Source organism: Aquila chrysaetos, chromosome 3, assembly GCF_900496995.4.
Source record: "Aquila chrysaetos chrysaetos chromosome 3, bAquChr1.4, whole genome shotgun sequence".
Classification (NCBI taxonomy): Eukaryota; Metazoa; Chordata; class Aves; order Accipitriformes; family Accipitridae; genus Aquila; species Aquila chrysaetos.
In genome coordinates, this window is record NC_044006.1 from 50,426,835 (window position 1) to 50,443,399 (window position 16,565).

The window sequence follows — 16,565 nt, forward strand, 5'->3', positions numbered from 1 at the left end:
TTTTAAATACACCTTAGCCTGTTCATTAACCTTTCATACAAACAGGTTTCAGGCTTAATAGATATAGTGCCTTATTAAGATTGCTAGCTTTGTGCTTATAGTTATCTCTGTTTTCAGTCAAGGAATTTATCTTTTAAAGACTTCTTATTTATGAAAGTTACTATAAACTGGGTGGATGATCAAGTTAACAGGTAATTTATTCCCCCCCCCCCCCACTTAGAAGACAGTGACAAAGTTACTGTCACTGGGAAGGAGGAGGCCTTCTGAAGTAGGAGTCAGTCTCATACGGCAAAGAACACGAGGTCCATGTGGCATGGTATCATGCTCCATCCTGTAGTGCTATCACTGCTATATTTTAGTGCTCAGTAGAAACAAGTGTCATTCTTAATAACTGCATGCGTGTTTTCCTAGCATTTAAAAGCCTTTTGTGCTATTTTACTTTAGAAAACTGATATTTTGTGCACATACATATATTCTGTAAAATGTTATGTACAGTTAGTTACCAAGACTATCCAGGCCTAATAAAACAGTCTACCACTAGATGGCCACAGCACTTCACCCCCATACAGAGACCATCCTTGGATAGATCGTCTTGTGTGTAAACATTTGAACACATCTGAGTGGGAAATGCTACAGTTCCCCTGTGTCAGTCAAGACTCTTCTTGTTCATCCAGTCCTGCAGTGATGATACATGGCTAGGCAAGCAGTATACAACTAAAAGTTTCCACTCTGTGCTTTTCATTCATCTGCTTCTCTATAGACTACCAAGGTTTGTGAATAGGTGGCCTAACCTGGCTATATGGCTATTCTAATAAGACAGCAATGCAAGGAACTGTAAAATGTTCTTGATATTAAAGGAAAAGTAATGCTCAGGTCTTATATGCACTTACCAGGATAGCAATTTCAGAAACTGCCAGGCAGATACCCAAGGGAAAGGAATAACCATGGGGCCTGCTAACCCTCAGTTAGGACTGCACTAACTAACTAAGTGCACTAAGATGAAGGTGTGAGAAGCTGCCAGACCTTGTAGATAATAAAATGGGAAATTGTGGCCTCATGGGTTACTGACCAAAGGGGAGTCACCAGGGCAACTGTATCATAAACACCAAAGAGGGATGTCACCAAAACCAGGGCCAGCAGCAGGGCCAGTTAAGTGTGAAGAGGAAGCTGGCAGCTGCTTTGGGAGGACATGAGGGTGGTAAAGGGTGGGAACCTGGGAGAGGTTTATGTCCCAGTTGGTTAAGGTACAGAAAGCAGTCTGTGAGCGTGAAATGGAGGAACAGATGAAAATGTGGTGAATTCTCTTGGGGAAATTCAGTTCTAGTGGGGCTCCCAAGGGAGGCCACCAGAACGCAGCTGCGCAGTGAAGTACCATGCAGGGACCTAGGGCTGCACACAGGAGGCTGGGAGAAGCCTTGTCAGGGGTGTCACTGCAGACTTGTCTGGCAATTGCTGGACCCTCAGCTGACCCTGTTCACCATCACCAGACGTGTTCTGCTGTCCTTGCTCGGGCATGGACACATGCACAACTCATGTTGTGCTCATGTGCAAGCAGCCTGTGCATAGTGCTTGTGCTTAATCGGGGAAGGGAGGCAAGGCTGGTGGTGCATGTAATGGAATGAAAATAATGAAGCGTCATCAGCATGAACCACAGAGTCAAAATATTTTAGCATGCAAGGCCACCACCATCATTGGGCAGATAGCAGAAAACAATAAATATAAAAGTAACTGCAGCTAATAAAATGTCTGTAGCTGTACTTTTTGTTAGAAGACAACAAATCACCCCCAAAATCACAGGTTTATTAATTTAAAAGCAAAACAAGGAAAAAAAATCTGACCATTAAAAACCATACACCTCTTACTTTGTAAATTTTGCACATAGTGTAATTACAGACCTGAAAGTCTGATTACCAATTACAACAGCCAAAACTGATAGTTACACTGTGCCAGAATATGCACACATTCAAAATCCAAAACATTTCAAAGACACGCTGAGTATCAAAGTAAGCATCTAATTTAATTAAATGATAGAATTTGACACAAACAGGTATAGTCAAGTCAAAAATGTTACAAATGAGTTTTCTTTAAATAAGAAAATGAGACATTGTATGTTAGTAATTGCATTCACTTGGCCATGGAATTTATCAGGAAAATTTACTAAATGTTGTTACTACAGAGGAATAAAAACATATCCTTGACACTTACAAATCCTCATTTCCATAAAGCAAAAGTTTTATTGCCTGTATTTATATAAATAGGGTATCATACATTAAACCCCAGTTTACATATATAAATGAAGAACATTTTGAAGAGCTCTTCAACAGCAACATTAAGTGTGCAAGAATACTGGAAAGAGAAATAAATATGCTAACAAGAAAAAAAAGTAACTGCTCTCCCATGCCTACAAATATCAAGTACCTCTTAGATTTTTAACTTAAAAAAGATCTTTGTCAATTAGGCAAGAAATTTAGATGAGAATAAATGTAGCAGATGTATTACAACATTAATGCTAAATCAGAAAATATAACCCTAAGGCCTGAATGTAATCATGTACATCTACAGAAAACATTTCCACATTCTAACTTGTTGCAACTACACTAGAGCTCTTAGAACTAGTGGTATATTACAATATATTCTCTTTTTAAACACCGATTTTCACAGTCCTGGCAATACAGTACCAGTTTATTGCTAGCATTCCATTTAGTATTTCATAGCACACAAGTGTTAAGTAACTCATATACTGTTTCTACTGGTAAATAAACACACACCAAATAAACTGATGTTATTATCACATACCTTAAAACAGGTTTTTTTTCCCCTAATTTGTGTGAATTTTGTTGCCTACAAAACCAAGGACAACAATACCCATTAGCTCCTAGCACAGTATTAGCAAAATATCATTGACTCTCTCTCAAGTTAATTAATAATAATTCCAGCAGGTAACATAACTGCTTCTGGTCAATGACTTAAAATTATGCAGCCTTTTGGGAGCAGACTGGTATCTGCTAGTGACCAGAAGCAGGATTTTTATAGGTTGATTTCACACTTCCCAGCGTATTTCACAAGTACAGGGAAATGCTGATTATCCAAAAGTCTTCAAATATTTTTGAAGTCAAAATTCATTAAGTAGTTTAAAACTTAAATATTTACAAGTCTCCAGTCCTTAAGATTTCAGATCTTTACAGCACTACCTTAAAAATTAATCAATCAAATGAAACCTCCTATAGTTTACCTGCATTCTGCACTGTAACACACATGACCTTTCAGGGAACTCTTCTCTAGGATATAAACATCGCTAGGAGACAAACCCCTCAAATTCTTTATCATTAAAATTCACATCGGCTAGGTACGTAGGCAAGTAAGATCTTGAATTGCAAAGATATTGCTTTACTATTAACAAAACTTGGTAACAGATAGAAATGGAGTTTTCTTTAAAATAAAAATCTTTAGAATACAATTAACAGTGGCACTTTGAATGAACTTACAAGGATATGATCATTTGCATACAAGAAAGTGTGATCAAACAATGAACAGAGGAATCCACAGCATCACTTTGCCATCTTCTGAAGAACGCTTTTCAGGTGTTTATTTTGAAGGCCCACTTTCACAGCATAGAAACACTGCTTTGTTTAGAAAAACAAATAAAAGGGCCCATCAGCATTACCCTGAAAACTTTTAATAAAGTTCTTTGGATTTTAGCAAATCCAAAGAGTCCACAATTCCAGGAGTGCTTTTGAACTGAACTGCTTCAATCCTCTGAACAAGGACCACATGCTATACCTAGAGGCTCATTTCAGGAATACCTGTTTCTACCAAGCACAGGCAGACACACATCATTTTACTAATCTGATAGCAATTTATTTTTTCACAGTCAGTAAGTCACAAATGACCTTTGTCTAAAATATATGCTTGGACTATGATGGACATCCATCAGAGAGCCCCACGTTTTCAAACAATATTTATGCCTGGACAGTCTCTGCTGGAATGAGATTCCCTGTTGTATCCAGCTGCATACACTTACAAGAGCAAGCAGAAACCGGGCACTCAGTATGGTCCCTAGACAGCAATAGCAGAAAAAAGAAAAAACATGTAAAATAAAACTAACAAGAATTTTGTAATCTATACATTTAAGTACGTGCAGGGACATAGTATCTCAGAAACACTGAGCATCATAGTTAAGTTTTGCATGTGTTCTAAACCAACAAAACACTATAATGATAGATACAGCAAAGGAGGCATGTCCTACTCAGTGCAGCATACACATGTGAAATAGGAAAGATTTTAATATCAACTTACCTGAACCAGCTAAGCATATGTCCAGCATGTCCACCATGCCTACAGTTGTGACACCAAGTAAACCAGTTGTTGAACTGGGCTAACTTCTTGTCTTTGCTAAGATCCACTTTTTCATCTGACTTGGATCCTCCTGTGCAGAGGCAACCCCCCCCACACAAACATGCTTGTAAATCATTTCTGTTTCAGTCCCAGTAACACTATTAGAATAAATTTGAAATTAGGAACATTACATGAAGAAGTGGCCTGATTTTAAAAGTGAAGTCAGTAAAATTATTAAGAACTGGTGGAATGCCAAAACAAGAATTTTATTGCTGAACTGTTGTTTCACATCTTACGGACATGCTAAACTTGCCTATTAAACAAATTTTACAGACAGAATCTCTTTCAACAGTGATTTATGTTTCAGTGATTGATTTATGTTACAGTGAATTATGGGCCTGTTTTACTGCACGTGAAATGTTCTGCTTTAGAAAAATCAACAAAATCTAAGTTATGAATTGGAACAATTACAATATAGAAGTGATAACACAGATCAGTGAAAGAATGAGAGGAGATATATAAATAGATGACAACTGCACAGCTGCTCATGGCCCTATAACAAGACTGACCTAAAAATATGGACAAAATCAGTTTAGTTTAGACCTTGTATAATGCTGAGCCCAAGACATACAGAACCAAAAGATTCTAGTCATAATATTTCTTAGCTGTGACAGCATGACCCATACATTCTTTTGTACTTAGTGAAAGTATACCACATTAAATTTATTCTCTCTTCCTCTTCCAGCTAAAAATCAATTAATTTACATTCCAAGATTTCTGTAGCATGCCTATAATTCATCTCAAGAAAACACACTTCCCATTTCTTACAGTTTTAAAGGTCACAATACTGACCACCACAATACTTGAATCTTTTCATCTGTCTAACCATGGAATTTCACTGATAATCTCACTGGGAAAACTGTCAGAACCAAGTAACTGTGCATACTGTCTGACACGAAAGAATTGACACGTAGGTTTCATCATAAAATCAGATGGGATGTAAACAAGTTTTCAATTATGGTCTTCCTCGCTCAAAATGATGAGTATGAATATTTATAGTATGAGTACAAACAGAAAGAAAAAGGTGCAACAGAAGATATTCCAACAGGAACTGCTAATTAGGCCTGTAACTAGTATGCTAGCTGAATAACTAAAACCCACTGTGTCATACCTGGACAGCTGGAAACTGGTGTTCCCATATTTATCAAGCAAAGTGCACAGCGAGGAAGGGGTTTACGGCAACCAGGACAGCTTGTAACTTTTGACTTAGTTGGTGAACCGCTAACTCCGTATTGGCTAAAACCTCGCCCCTGATGAGGAATAGCTGAACAGCTGTAAGAGATTGATTTTCCACAGAAATTGCAACTCACAAACACCTAAAGAGAACAAAAGCCCATTAATTTTTTGGTTTGGTTCCACTTTTGCTACACCTATGAGTGAATTTGTTCAAGCTAGCAAACACTTAATTTACCAGATATTCTAGAGAGTGCCCTGGAAAGCCAAGGCTACTTGTGAAGGAGTTCCTAACATCTTGGCTTATAGATGTGGACTGCAGTCCTGAGAAGTAGGCGTTAATGATGCTCGCTTACCTCAGAAGCACATTAAAAAAAAGCACAATTGCTAAAACTTGGAAAGGTATTATTTAAGATAATAAAAAGCCATGTCTGCAGTAATGAAAGAAATTAAGGTTACTCTACCTACTATGGAACTAAATCTGGTGTCTCCCTCCTTATAGTCAGGTGACCCACTCTAGAGTCCCCAACATGAGTATTTTCCTAATAGTCTTTATCTACATACCTTATGCCACAAGTTGTGACTTGATACCAAGGAGCACATACTTTAAACTCTTTAGGGGCTATTTATGTCGATCACATTAATGAAGGAGCAGTAAACTCGACTCTCTCCCATTTGGAGCAGTAAGGATGCAGCTGTCCTTAAGCAGCTGTGACAAATACATGAATTCAAAACCAGCCTTCCTTAGAAGCCCTTGGGCCCTAAGGCTTGTAATGCACATACTTAGCAGGCATGAGAGAGTGGAAGGTGCTGTGGTAAGACCATGTTGGCTAAAAATGCCACCAGATGTTAAGTAGATAGCATTTGGACAGGGCGTTAGTTTTTGGTTTAGCTTATGTTCAGAACTGATAATGAAAGTTGCTGCTGTTCACTTTTAGTTTAAGGTTCAAGGGCTTCAAAATAGCTTTGAGGTTCGCTTCAGTTAAAACAGAGCCAATTTGAACTAGTTCTTGGTTCAATTCCCTGGTTTCAGCATCACCCTCACAGTGATGCTGAATTCAGCTGGATGATACATCTCTGATTTTGTTTTTCAACATGGGACGAAAGAAAACGAGTTTCCCCAGAAAAAGTGTTGAAAAGTTAGTTTCTGAAAGACCACCTGTTATTTGAAAGAAAAAGGTTAAGAAAAGAAAAAAAAGAGAACACAAATAAAATGGTAGGGAACTGATTTCCTAGATTAGACATGAAAACACGTAGATTTGTTTACCAGATTTCTGTACTATCAAAACAGTTATCAATTCCTTTCTAAAAAAATATTTTGAAAAAAACAGCTACTTTTTCAGTGCAGCCTTAGTTGAAATCTTTCTTTTGCACATGAATCCTCATGAAAGCCAAGGTGCAGCCAGCAACTTTTTTCTATAGAAGTACCATGCCACCTTCCTTTCTGGACAGGTCATACATCATACAAGAATTACATTTACCTGGGCTAAAGGCTTTGAACTGGGATCCAGCTTACTCCTATGGATATCAAATTCTGCACGTTTATGCCAAAATCTCCAAGCATCCAAAAGATTCCTGTAGTTCTCGATCCAGTACTGAACCCTCTCATCCTTAAGTACATCCGATGGAGAACCCTAAAGCAGGCAGGAAAAAATGTCAGACACTCACTGAAGATACACAATACATATTATTCACTTTTTCAAAAGGCTTTACAAAGCGTACAACAAGATATGAGAAATAATGCAGTGTAATTTGTCTAGAAAAAGATTAATTTTCTGCTAAACTGTAATGTGAGTTTGATAAAAATTCCCTTCAGTCTGCCTCTCTGGTTGAAAATACTTGTGCTGCCCTGTCCTCCTAAAAACTAATGTCTGTCAGATGAAGGATTATAAAATTCTGTCACATATCACAGTCTGTATCATTGATGGTTACATATGCAGTTAAACACAGTGCTGGCAATAGCTGCAACTGTGTAAGGGCCAAGACAAGTCCATCACAAAAAAAGCCAAACCCAATGCCTACAAACAAAAAATCTCACCTGAGTTCTCCATCAAAATCCTGGAAGCAAAAAAAATAACGAACCTGTCAGGAAACACACCAGCAATAAGCAGAGGAATGAGTATTCCCAGTTCAACTAGTGAAAAGGACAATGTTTTCTTTTTGCCTCTTTCCCCTGCTATCTCCTCAAGCTACCTCAACCAGAGAGAGAGTGAAGATACATGTTTATAGTTAACATTGAGTGTTTCAGATGATTCCGCAAAACAGGCATGATATGTACCGTCCCAATTTATTACAGAAAATACTTTTTAGTTCACAAGATTTAGTACTATACTGCTAAAGAAACTGTGTTTAGTTCTCCTCTATAAAGATTTATTTTTGAGTGAAACACTAACCTGTAGCATGCAATAGCTTGCTGTCTGGACATCGCCCGTTCTGTCAACATAACTTTCCATCAAGTCAACTCCATCTTTTGTCAGCCCGGTTAACAGTATTCCCTCCAAATTCCCAGCATCTTTCATTTCATTCGTCAGCTTTTCAATAAACCTGTTCAGCTATAAAAAAAAATTTACTTAACTTTTGCTGTCTGTTCATCCCTTCCTAACTCATTTATGTTGGCATATGGCAAAACTTTTCATGATTTGAATAGCTTTCTATAAGAGTGTCCGCTGCTAACAGAATATGCTGCTTGCTGGACGTTAGGCAGAAAAAGTTATATGGCTATATCCATGATATTGCAAGAATTCAAGTATTTATCAAGAAACTTTAAGCCTCCTGATAGGAAGTGCAAAGAGGGAGGTTATGTATTCTTTAAATACTTCAGTGAATTTAAAAGAAAACATTCCTGCTGTAAAACCAAGCCTGAATTTGAGAGAACATAAATATTTGGAAATAAATACTGAGTAAGTACAAATACTCTTCAGCAAAACAGACATACAGGTAATGCAATAACATTTAACAAACTAGCATGTCATGAATACTAATAAAAAACCCAAACAAACAAGAAAAAAAAACCCAAATCAAGCTGAAGGTACAGACTGAAGACCAGATTATACCATACCTTAGATCCTACTGTGATGAGAAAACCAAATCACTCATGACTCATTGCTTCCACTGTTCACCCCTCCACCCCAGAGTTTCTTCTGCCTCTAAATAAAGCCCAGCTTAACAGTTTGCTTAAATGTGCAACCACAAACTTACCTGAGCATCATTGAGGAACTTGCAAGCAAATGCCACTCTGTCTCGTACAGCTACATTATTTTCATACTTCGGAGAGAAAAATGGGAATACTACCATCACATGCAAGTTTCTGCTTTTTCAATACATTGTTTGTAAAAGTCAGAACATTTGCACTATTGTATAACTATGAAATTGATTATGTACAAAGAAAACACATCTGAAGAAAGCTAACACTAAATATCAGATTAATCGTCTACACTCAGATACAGTTATCAGAGCAAGACTGTGGCTACTGGAACAATCTACTCAAATGGCAGGAAAGCGTGGTACAACACATCCTACATTGTTTATGAAACTCTAGAAGAAGAAACTTTGCAAGTCATGTAGAGCTGGGCTTAGTGCTTCTAGCACATATAGCCAAGAGTCTCACCAAGTCACAGGCGGAAGAAAAACAAACAAACCCTCATTTACCATACTTAGAAAATAACTAGCCTAACCACTCAATTCCTTCCTAAAATCACAACTGAAAGTTAATAAACAAAGCAAACAAACAAACAAAAACCAACCAAAAACTAACTCCAAACACCCAGAACATGGACTTCTCACAACTATATTGGCATTCAAGGTGCAGCAATGCAATAATATTTACTTTCTGCTTTTTAATCCTTTTACTAGATGCAACAGTAAAGAAAAAAATCCTTGACTAGATTAATTCTGGTACTTAGCCATGCCCATATTTTTCCCTCATGATATTCTCAGAATAGAAATTGTGATTGACACTAGCAAAACAAGGAGATGTGCTTGGCAAAATCTTTTTCATGTAAACTTCAACAGGTGTCACTGAAGTAAAAATTAAAATTAAAAAAATTATTACCTAACATCCAGAGAACAAGAGCATTCTCTCTTGAAGAAAGAAAAAAACACTCGGGTTTCTCTCCTCTGGGATTCTTACGTTATTTTTTTTTAATACCCTAAAAGCATCATATGACAATTTTGTTTTCAACAGGTTTAGGCCAATTACCCTGTTGCATGACAGGAGTCCTCCCTTGGGCTAAATAATTCCTACTGAATCAAGTATTTCTGTTCTCTAACCAAGCAGCAAGCATGTTACTCTTCCAAAGGCCCAAAGCATCTCATATTAAAGATTTAGTTTGCTCTTCACATGGCAATTCTATACCAATTTCAGAAGATGTGAAGTTATTCTGTTTACTGTTTCAACACAGTGAAATTATTTTAACAAGTAAACAAGGAAAAATAAAATACAATTCAGTGCAAATATAGCTTGATGAAAGTTCTACAAACTCCCCTGCACTTATTCTGTTTTGTGCATTTCCATTATTAACCTCTCTCCCCTTTTGCCCCCCCCCCCCCAAGTTATTTTGATAATGCATTTCTAGTGGTTTAATAACTCCATGCTAAAAAAATTTCCTCTAAAGAATGCGTGAACTATATTGGATATTTTGGCTGCTTACGCATGTTTCGTTCACTAATGTAACATTCACTAATATGAGATGTCTGTTTAGCAGAAAAAAAATGTTATCTGCCAGCATCAGGAGAAAATAATACATTCTAATCTGATTAATTCATGGACTATATAGCACTTCCCTTACACATGTGTATGAGTATATATATGTACCTATTACTTAAAGGAATTTTAACATAACAGAAATTTACTCACCAAAACACCATCATATGAACCAGACTCACTTGTCAGGAAAGCAAACATAGCACACAAGTAGGGATTGTTCAACTGCAGTCTTAGAGTACTGCACATTTCTCTCCAAAGTGAGTTCTTCTCATCCGTGTAGCCTGACAGAGCCATTGCTACTACATTAAGGTTTAGATCACCTGATTTATTAAAAACAACCAGTCAAACAATATTCAAGTTATGGACTTAAAAAAACCCAAACAATTAAAACTGTAATTGAAAGCATCAGTTTGAAACAACATTTTGTCAAGATGCAAGACAAAATGCAGTAGAATTAACACTAGCTAAAATAAATGTGCATACACTAGCATTTATTAGTTTCTGTTTTAAATGCCTCTGTTCAGCTAACAGCTCAAAGTTACAAGCCCACATGCATGACAGCCTGAGTTATACTTCAAGCAACATCACACTGGTTCTGGTATTTTGAAATAGTTTTGAACTGCTAAATGTGTTCCTATCACTATCAGAAAAGATTGTCATTACCATAATTCATATCCACAAGAAGTGAAAAGATAGGATTGTATACATAGCCATCACTTAACCAACCTAGCTGGAGGATGACAACTGCATATAGCAGCTTCAAGTTAACAAGTTTCCTGAAAACATTAAATCTATTTCATCTAAATATTCATTCTGTCATAAAGTTCAATTTTATTTTTTAAGATAGCGTGTCTCCGCTCTGAACCTTCCCTATGGAAAGCACACACTTCCCCCCACCAGAAAGGGGCAATATTAAAAATAAAAGAACCTTAACAGTTCCCTTCATGTCTTATCTATCCACTTTAGTGGCAAGATAGTCTTTTAAATTTAATAAAAGAACACAGATGCAAACCACACTTGTAGGAGGAATACTGGCAAGAAAACAGAACAAAAATACCTCCATCTCCTGGCTCTAGTAGCTTAACTTTTCCCTCATACATTGCAACTCTTGCCAAATATTACTCCAAAACAAATGTTTTCTGCAGACCCTGAATATTACATTTGAGTTATTCCACAGCCATCGCACTGGTGGAAAGCTCCATATAGCCCAAAGGAAGCAGGTATACATGACATCTAGCCAAGACACAATTCCATTAAAATAAAAGAATCCCACTAGTTCTCAGTGTAACACTTTCTGGGCTATGTATCTGTCGTGGTTTAATCCCAGCCAGCAACTAAGCACCACACAGCTGCTTGCTCACTTCCTCCCCCCCTCCAGTGGGATGGAGGAGAGAATCAGGAAAAAAAAAAAAAAAGTAAAACTCGTGGGTTGAGATAAAGACAGTTTAATAGAACAGAAAGGAAGAAAATAATAATGATAATAATAATGGTAATAAAATGACAATAATAATAATAGAAGAATTGGAATATACAAAACAAGTGATGCACAATGCAATTGCTCACGACTCGCCGACCAATACCCAGTTAGTTCCTCAGCAGCGATCCGCAACCCCTGGCCAACTCCCCCAGCTCTATATACTGAGCATGATGTCATATGGTATGGGATATCCCTTTGGTCAGTTGAGTTCAGCTGTCCCAGCTGTGTCCCCTCCCAACTTCTTCTGCACCCCCAGCCCACTCACTGGTGGGGCAGTGTGAGAAGCAGAAAAGGCCTTGACTCTGTGTAAGCACTGCTCAGCAGTAATGAAAACATCTCTGTGTTATCAACATTGTTTTCAGCGCAAATCCAAAACACAGCCTCATACCAGCTACTGTGAAGAAAATTAACTCTATCCCAGCCAAAACCAGCACAGTATCAATAGGAAATTCTGAAACATAGAATCTATTTTAACTAGATAGTAAGGCATATGACAGTCTGAGGAGTGAAAGATCAGGATCTGTCAGATTCTCAGGCTCCAACACAACCACTTGAAGTAACTATTTTATAAGACAACAGGCATCTTTTCCATGCTATCTTCCATAATTCTGTTTACAGAAAAAAATCTAAGGTGATATAATGTCAAAGTAAAAGATACTAAACATAATACGCACCTTTTCCCGAGGAAGCCCCTTTATTTAGAATTTGTATTGCTCGCCGTATGTCCAAGTTGAAAAGTGCTACAGCAGCAGCTCGCTCCCAGTCTCCTTCCTGTTCCAACGAATTTAAAAAAGGTTCCACATCTAAGTCTGTTCCCTTCTTTATCCACCCACAGAGCTGCAAAGCCAAGGATCTCTCCTCACTCAGATACTGAATAATATCTGCTTGTCTATCAGATCCACTCCTGCTGTGCCTGAGGTTCTCTGTTGTTCCTAGAAATGGAAAATAAGTTAAATTATGCTTAAATCACAATTTAAATTGCAACACTTTGATTTCAATCATAAAGCAGAGTACAAAAGCTGAGTATCATATTTTAGTACTTTAAATTAACATTACTAAAAGCTCCATGCTAAGTAGCAGCATCCACAAAATCATTTTGATCTGCTAAAAATCATGCATCTAAATTTGACACATATTTCCCACTAAGTCTTTTTTCTTTCCTCTACCCCCTAAGATTTTGGAGGTTCTTGTTAGAATTGACAGGAGTTATCAGTATGTTCAATTTGAAAATACATACTACACAGTCAAGCACCTGCTCTACCAGTTCTCTTCTTCTTAGCAACCATGAATGTGCTAGAAGCTTTCCCACCACTAAAGAGTTTTTTTTTTTTTGCTCCAAGGAGCGTAAACATTAGTAAGACACATAATGAATAGAGAAGGAAAGATTCAAATAATAAATTGTACTAATAAAAACTTTACTGTGCATGAGAGGCATGTGATGCACCAGAGGTGATTAACACTACAGAACAAGACAGCTTATTTAAACACAGTTATACAAATGTGATTAGTACATTAGCAGTGACTACAGTAAAGTCAGCTTCCTAGAACTACACTCCTATGTGGAACTTCAAAAAATATAATAGTTATGTGAGGAGCAAGAATTTTCAGCGCCATAGTCAAAACCCAAATGTTTGAAATAGTTCAGTTGAAGATTTACCTCTGAGGATACTTTGTTTTTATGATTACTGACTTTCCAAGAACACTGAAAATTCTGGAAGTTCCTGTAATATAAACTGTTAACAGTTTATATTCCTGTAATATAACTGTTAAAACACAAACAGAAATACTTTGTTTCCATATTTTTAAATAGCCTCTTTCAACAATTTTTAAAGACAGACCCACGAGTGCATCATGCTGTAAACATACTATAATAGAACTTAGCAAAGTTGGAACATTCTTACCCAAAGATGACTTCACAATTGATTTAATGCCAGCATAAACTAAGGGACCTTTGTTTCCTGTAAGTTTTTGATCCATATCTTCAGTATACTGCTTCATAAGTATTTTCATGTATAGGAAGCTTAATTTTTCCCAAGTGTTTGAAAAACTTTTTTTTTTAATTTAAAGTCACATCCTATTAACATGTGCAAAGTATTTACAGGATGTTGCATTATATTTAAAGATATTCATGCATTTCATATAACTGGTTTACATATAAAGGTATATTACTTCTTTAGGATATAAGCTACAGTAAAATAAAGGATATAATGCAGAGTGTACCAAAGCGATTTCAGCTGAGGATCTTCATTTCCAGCTAGGAGGTGATTTCTCCAAACTTGTTCAGTATCAAGACCATACCTTGACAGAGCTCTGAGCCGCATTTTGGTTGCTATGTCTTTTTCCAAGGAACTAGCCTTTCCTTCTTCTGTACACTCATATAAATGTCGTCCACAAGCCCACATTAAGGATGTCACTGGACTCCATGCAAGAGAAATTCTTTCAAAAACTGTGAAGTCAGACATAGTCCTATTGGGAGTCACTACCACCATTCGATTTTGACTTGTGGGATGCCAGGCAAATGAAGCAATGTAGTTTTCACACGGTTGGACACTTCTTTCAATTATTGTTGGCTCAGTTTCATCTCCAATAGGGGTGGGAGTATGCTGCATGTCATACAGTCTAATGATATTACTATCCCTTGTTAAAGTAGCTAACAGTCCAGTTCTTGTTGGACACCACGCAACTTTTGTTAAGGGTTTTGGTTGCTCTGTCAAGGTCAAAACAGGCTTTTCAAACTTTCTTAAATCCCATATGGCAACCTGACCTTCATAGAAGGAAGCTACACGATCGTGGAAATAGGGATCAACAGTCACTCCTTGGACAGCCTTGGTGTTTACAAATATTTTTTGGCTCGTGTTCCTCAGATCAAAGATAGCTAGATTTCGATGCATTCCAGCTAAAAGCAGTTTCTGATCCCGTGGAAGCCAACAGAGAGAGAGACAAGCATCGTTCTGTCCTAATTCATATAGTGGCTTTGTTACGACCAGTCCTGCTTCCGGATCTCCTGCTGAAAGTCTTACTTTCTCTGTAGCAACTGCAGTCTCTGGGGCATATTTGCTACTGATATCCCAGATCAATACTGAAAAATCAGCCCGATGTTTATCTAACCCAGCAGCAAGCCAATTACTATCTAGTGGGTTCCATGCAAGGGTATTACATTGTCGTGCGTGTTTAGGGACAAACTCTTTGCCTATCAAATCTTTAGATTTTGAGTTGTGATCTTGACCGAGGCTAGTAAGTACCACTCGACCGTTGGCCTGTCCAACAGCAAGGAGACATTCAGGATCGTACTTTGGATACCAAGCCACACATTTCATATACGGTGTATCTGAATTTATTGACAAAAGCGTAGCTGTAGTTTCTTCCGATAACCGCAAGGACCCTGCCTTGAGTTCTGAACTTACAGCAGAGTCAATGTGATAAAGGCTCAATTCTGAATCACATACAACAAATCTGTCAACGTGGTGTGGGGCCCACAGAATATCAGGTTTGGAGCCACTCATGTTTAGGGTAAGTTTACACACAATTTAAGCTCTTGTAAGAAGATTCAGGTGATATCCATGCATTTGGAAACTGTTGAGAAAATAATTTGTAGGAATGTTATCAAAACCCAAATTCCTTTGTAATCAGAGATCATCTTTAAAGAAACAAAAATATGGTTCTGAACGACTTTTAGCCCAAGGGTTTAACACGTATATGTTTCAGGCCAAAACTTTAAGCGTTCCCTGCATCGCATCACTTTCCCCGCCGCACACTTTGTTTTTACTGGTATATGCCTACTGAGACAGAACCAACATAGCCACCTACAAACTGACAATAGGATTTGCTGTGTTTGCAAACTCCACCCCACTATTAAGGAAGAAGGGATTAACTGAGATGTGATGTGGCATGATATGTGGGCGTCCTGCTGGTAAAAAGCCACTCCCTAAAATAGGTAGATGAAAATTTCTCTGCCTCATTGAAGTGCACTAATTGACAAAAATTGGAGTCTGTCTGTTTTGTCTAAAGCCTGTTCCATAGCCTAGAAAGGCTTGCCCTCTTTGAAGATTTCTGCAGAAACACAACTTCCCACTCCTCACCTTATTCCACTGCTCCTAATCCCACCTTCTGCCCCCACATTACCTTGTCTTTGTTCATCTTTGGCCTAGCAGCATTCATAAATGTACACTACTGTTAAATTCCATTTACGCTTTCAGTAGCCGCATGCCCAGAATCGTTACACGTGCCTATATATAAAAAGACCCCACAGATCCTATAAACCTCTTCTATAATTGGAGAAAGGGACACACTAGAGTGCGAAGCATGGAAAGGGAGCGTTATTTACTTCTCCCGGGCCTCCTGTGGCTGCTGGTTGCCCCCCAGCCCGGCTCCTACGTGCTCCGGCGGGGGAAGCAGGGCACCCAGGCCGCAGCCCGGCCCGCCTCGCCGCTCCCTGCCCAGGGGCAGCGCGACGCCGCAGCCGCGGAACGAGGAAGCCGCCGAGGCCCGCCGGGACACCGCGGCGGCGGTGGGAAGGGACCGGAGCGCAGACGACCGCTACCCTCCCACCCTTCCCGGGCGCGGCAGATGCTCACCCACCCCGCGGAGCCCTCCGGCACCGGCAGCACCGCCACTGGGGGACGGGCGGGGGGCGGCGACCCGCCGCCAGCCGGCCCCACCGTCCGAGGAGGAAGAACAGGAGGCGCACGAGGGCTTCCGGTTGCGAGTGCAGCGGGGAAGGAAAAACTGCGGCGCTTCCGGCGCGCCGGGCAAGGAAAGCCGCTGCACTTCCGGCGCGCGGGGCGGCAAGGAGGGTGAGCGCCCGCTCACGTAGAG

The 16,565-nt window shown here is 38.8% G+C and overlaps 1 protein-coding gene across 2 annotated transcripts; it reads right to left on the reverse strand.

The window, feature by feature from the left end:
- Nucleotides 1-1,745: 1,745 nt before the first annotated feature.
- MIOS (meiosis regulator for oocyte development) lies at nt 1,746-16,467 on the reverse strand. 2 transcript variants are annotated; one of them, XM_030007948.2, is made up of 11 exons: nt 16,329-16,467; nt 13,957-15,323; nt 13,652-13,750; nt 12,425-12,682; nt 10,424-10,593; nt 8,767-8,832; nt 7,962-8,120; nt 7,050-7,202; nt 5,507-5,711; nt 4,297-4,426; nt 1,746-4,056 (listed from the first exon to the last, which is right to left on the reverse strand). In XM_030007948.2, the coding sequence occupies exons 2-11, from the start codon at nt 15,251-15,253 to the stop codon at nt 3,960-3,962; spliced, it is 2,634 nt and encodes an 877-aa protein (XP_029863808.1). In that variant the 5' UTR covers nt 15,254-15,323; nt 16,329-16,467; the 3' UTR covers nt 1,746-3,959. The 2 variants fall into 2 exon arrangements, with proteins under 2 accessions (XP_029863808.1, XP_029863809.1); XM_030007949.2 differs by having other exon boundaries at nt 16,325-16,463.
- Nucleotides 16,468-16,565: the final 98 nt, after the last annotated feature.

Coding starts and splice junctions, on each gene's coding strand:
- MIOS (XM_030007948.2), bottom strand. CDS start 15,253: ATGAGTGGCTCCAAACCTGATATTCTGTGGGCCCCACACCACGTTGAC. Junction 13,751..13,956: donor GCTTTGGTACACTCTGCATT/ATATCCTTTATT, acceptor ACATGAAAATAC/TTATGAAGCAGTATACTGAA. Junction 8,833..10,423: donor GTTCATATGATGGTGTTTTG/GTGAGTAAATTT, acceptor TTCTCTCCGAAG/TATGAAAATAATGTAGCTGT.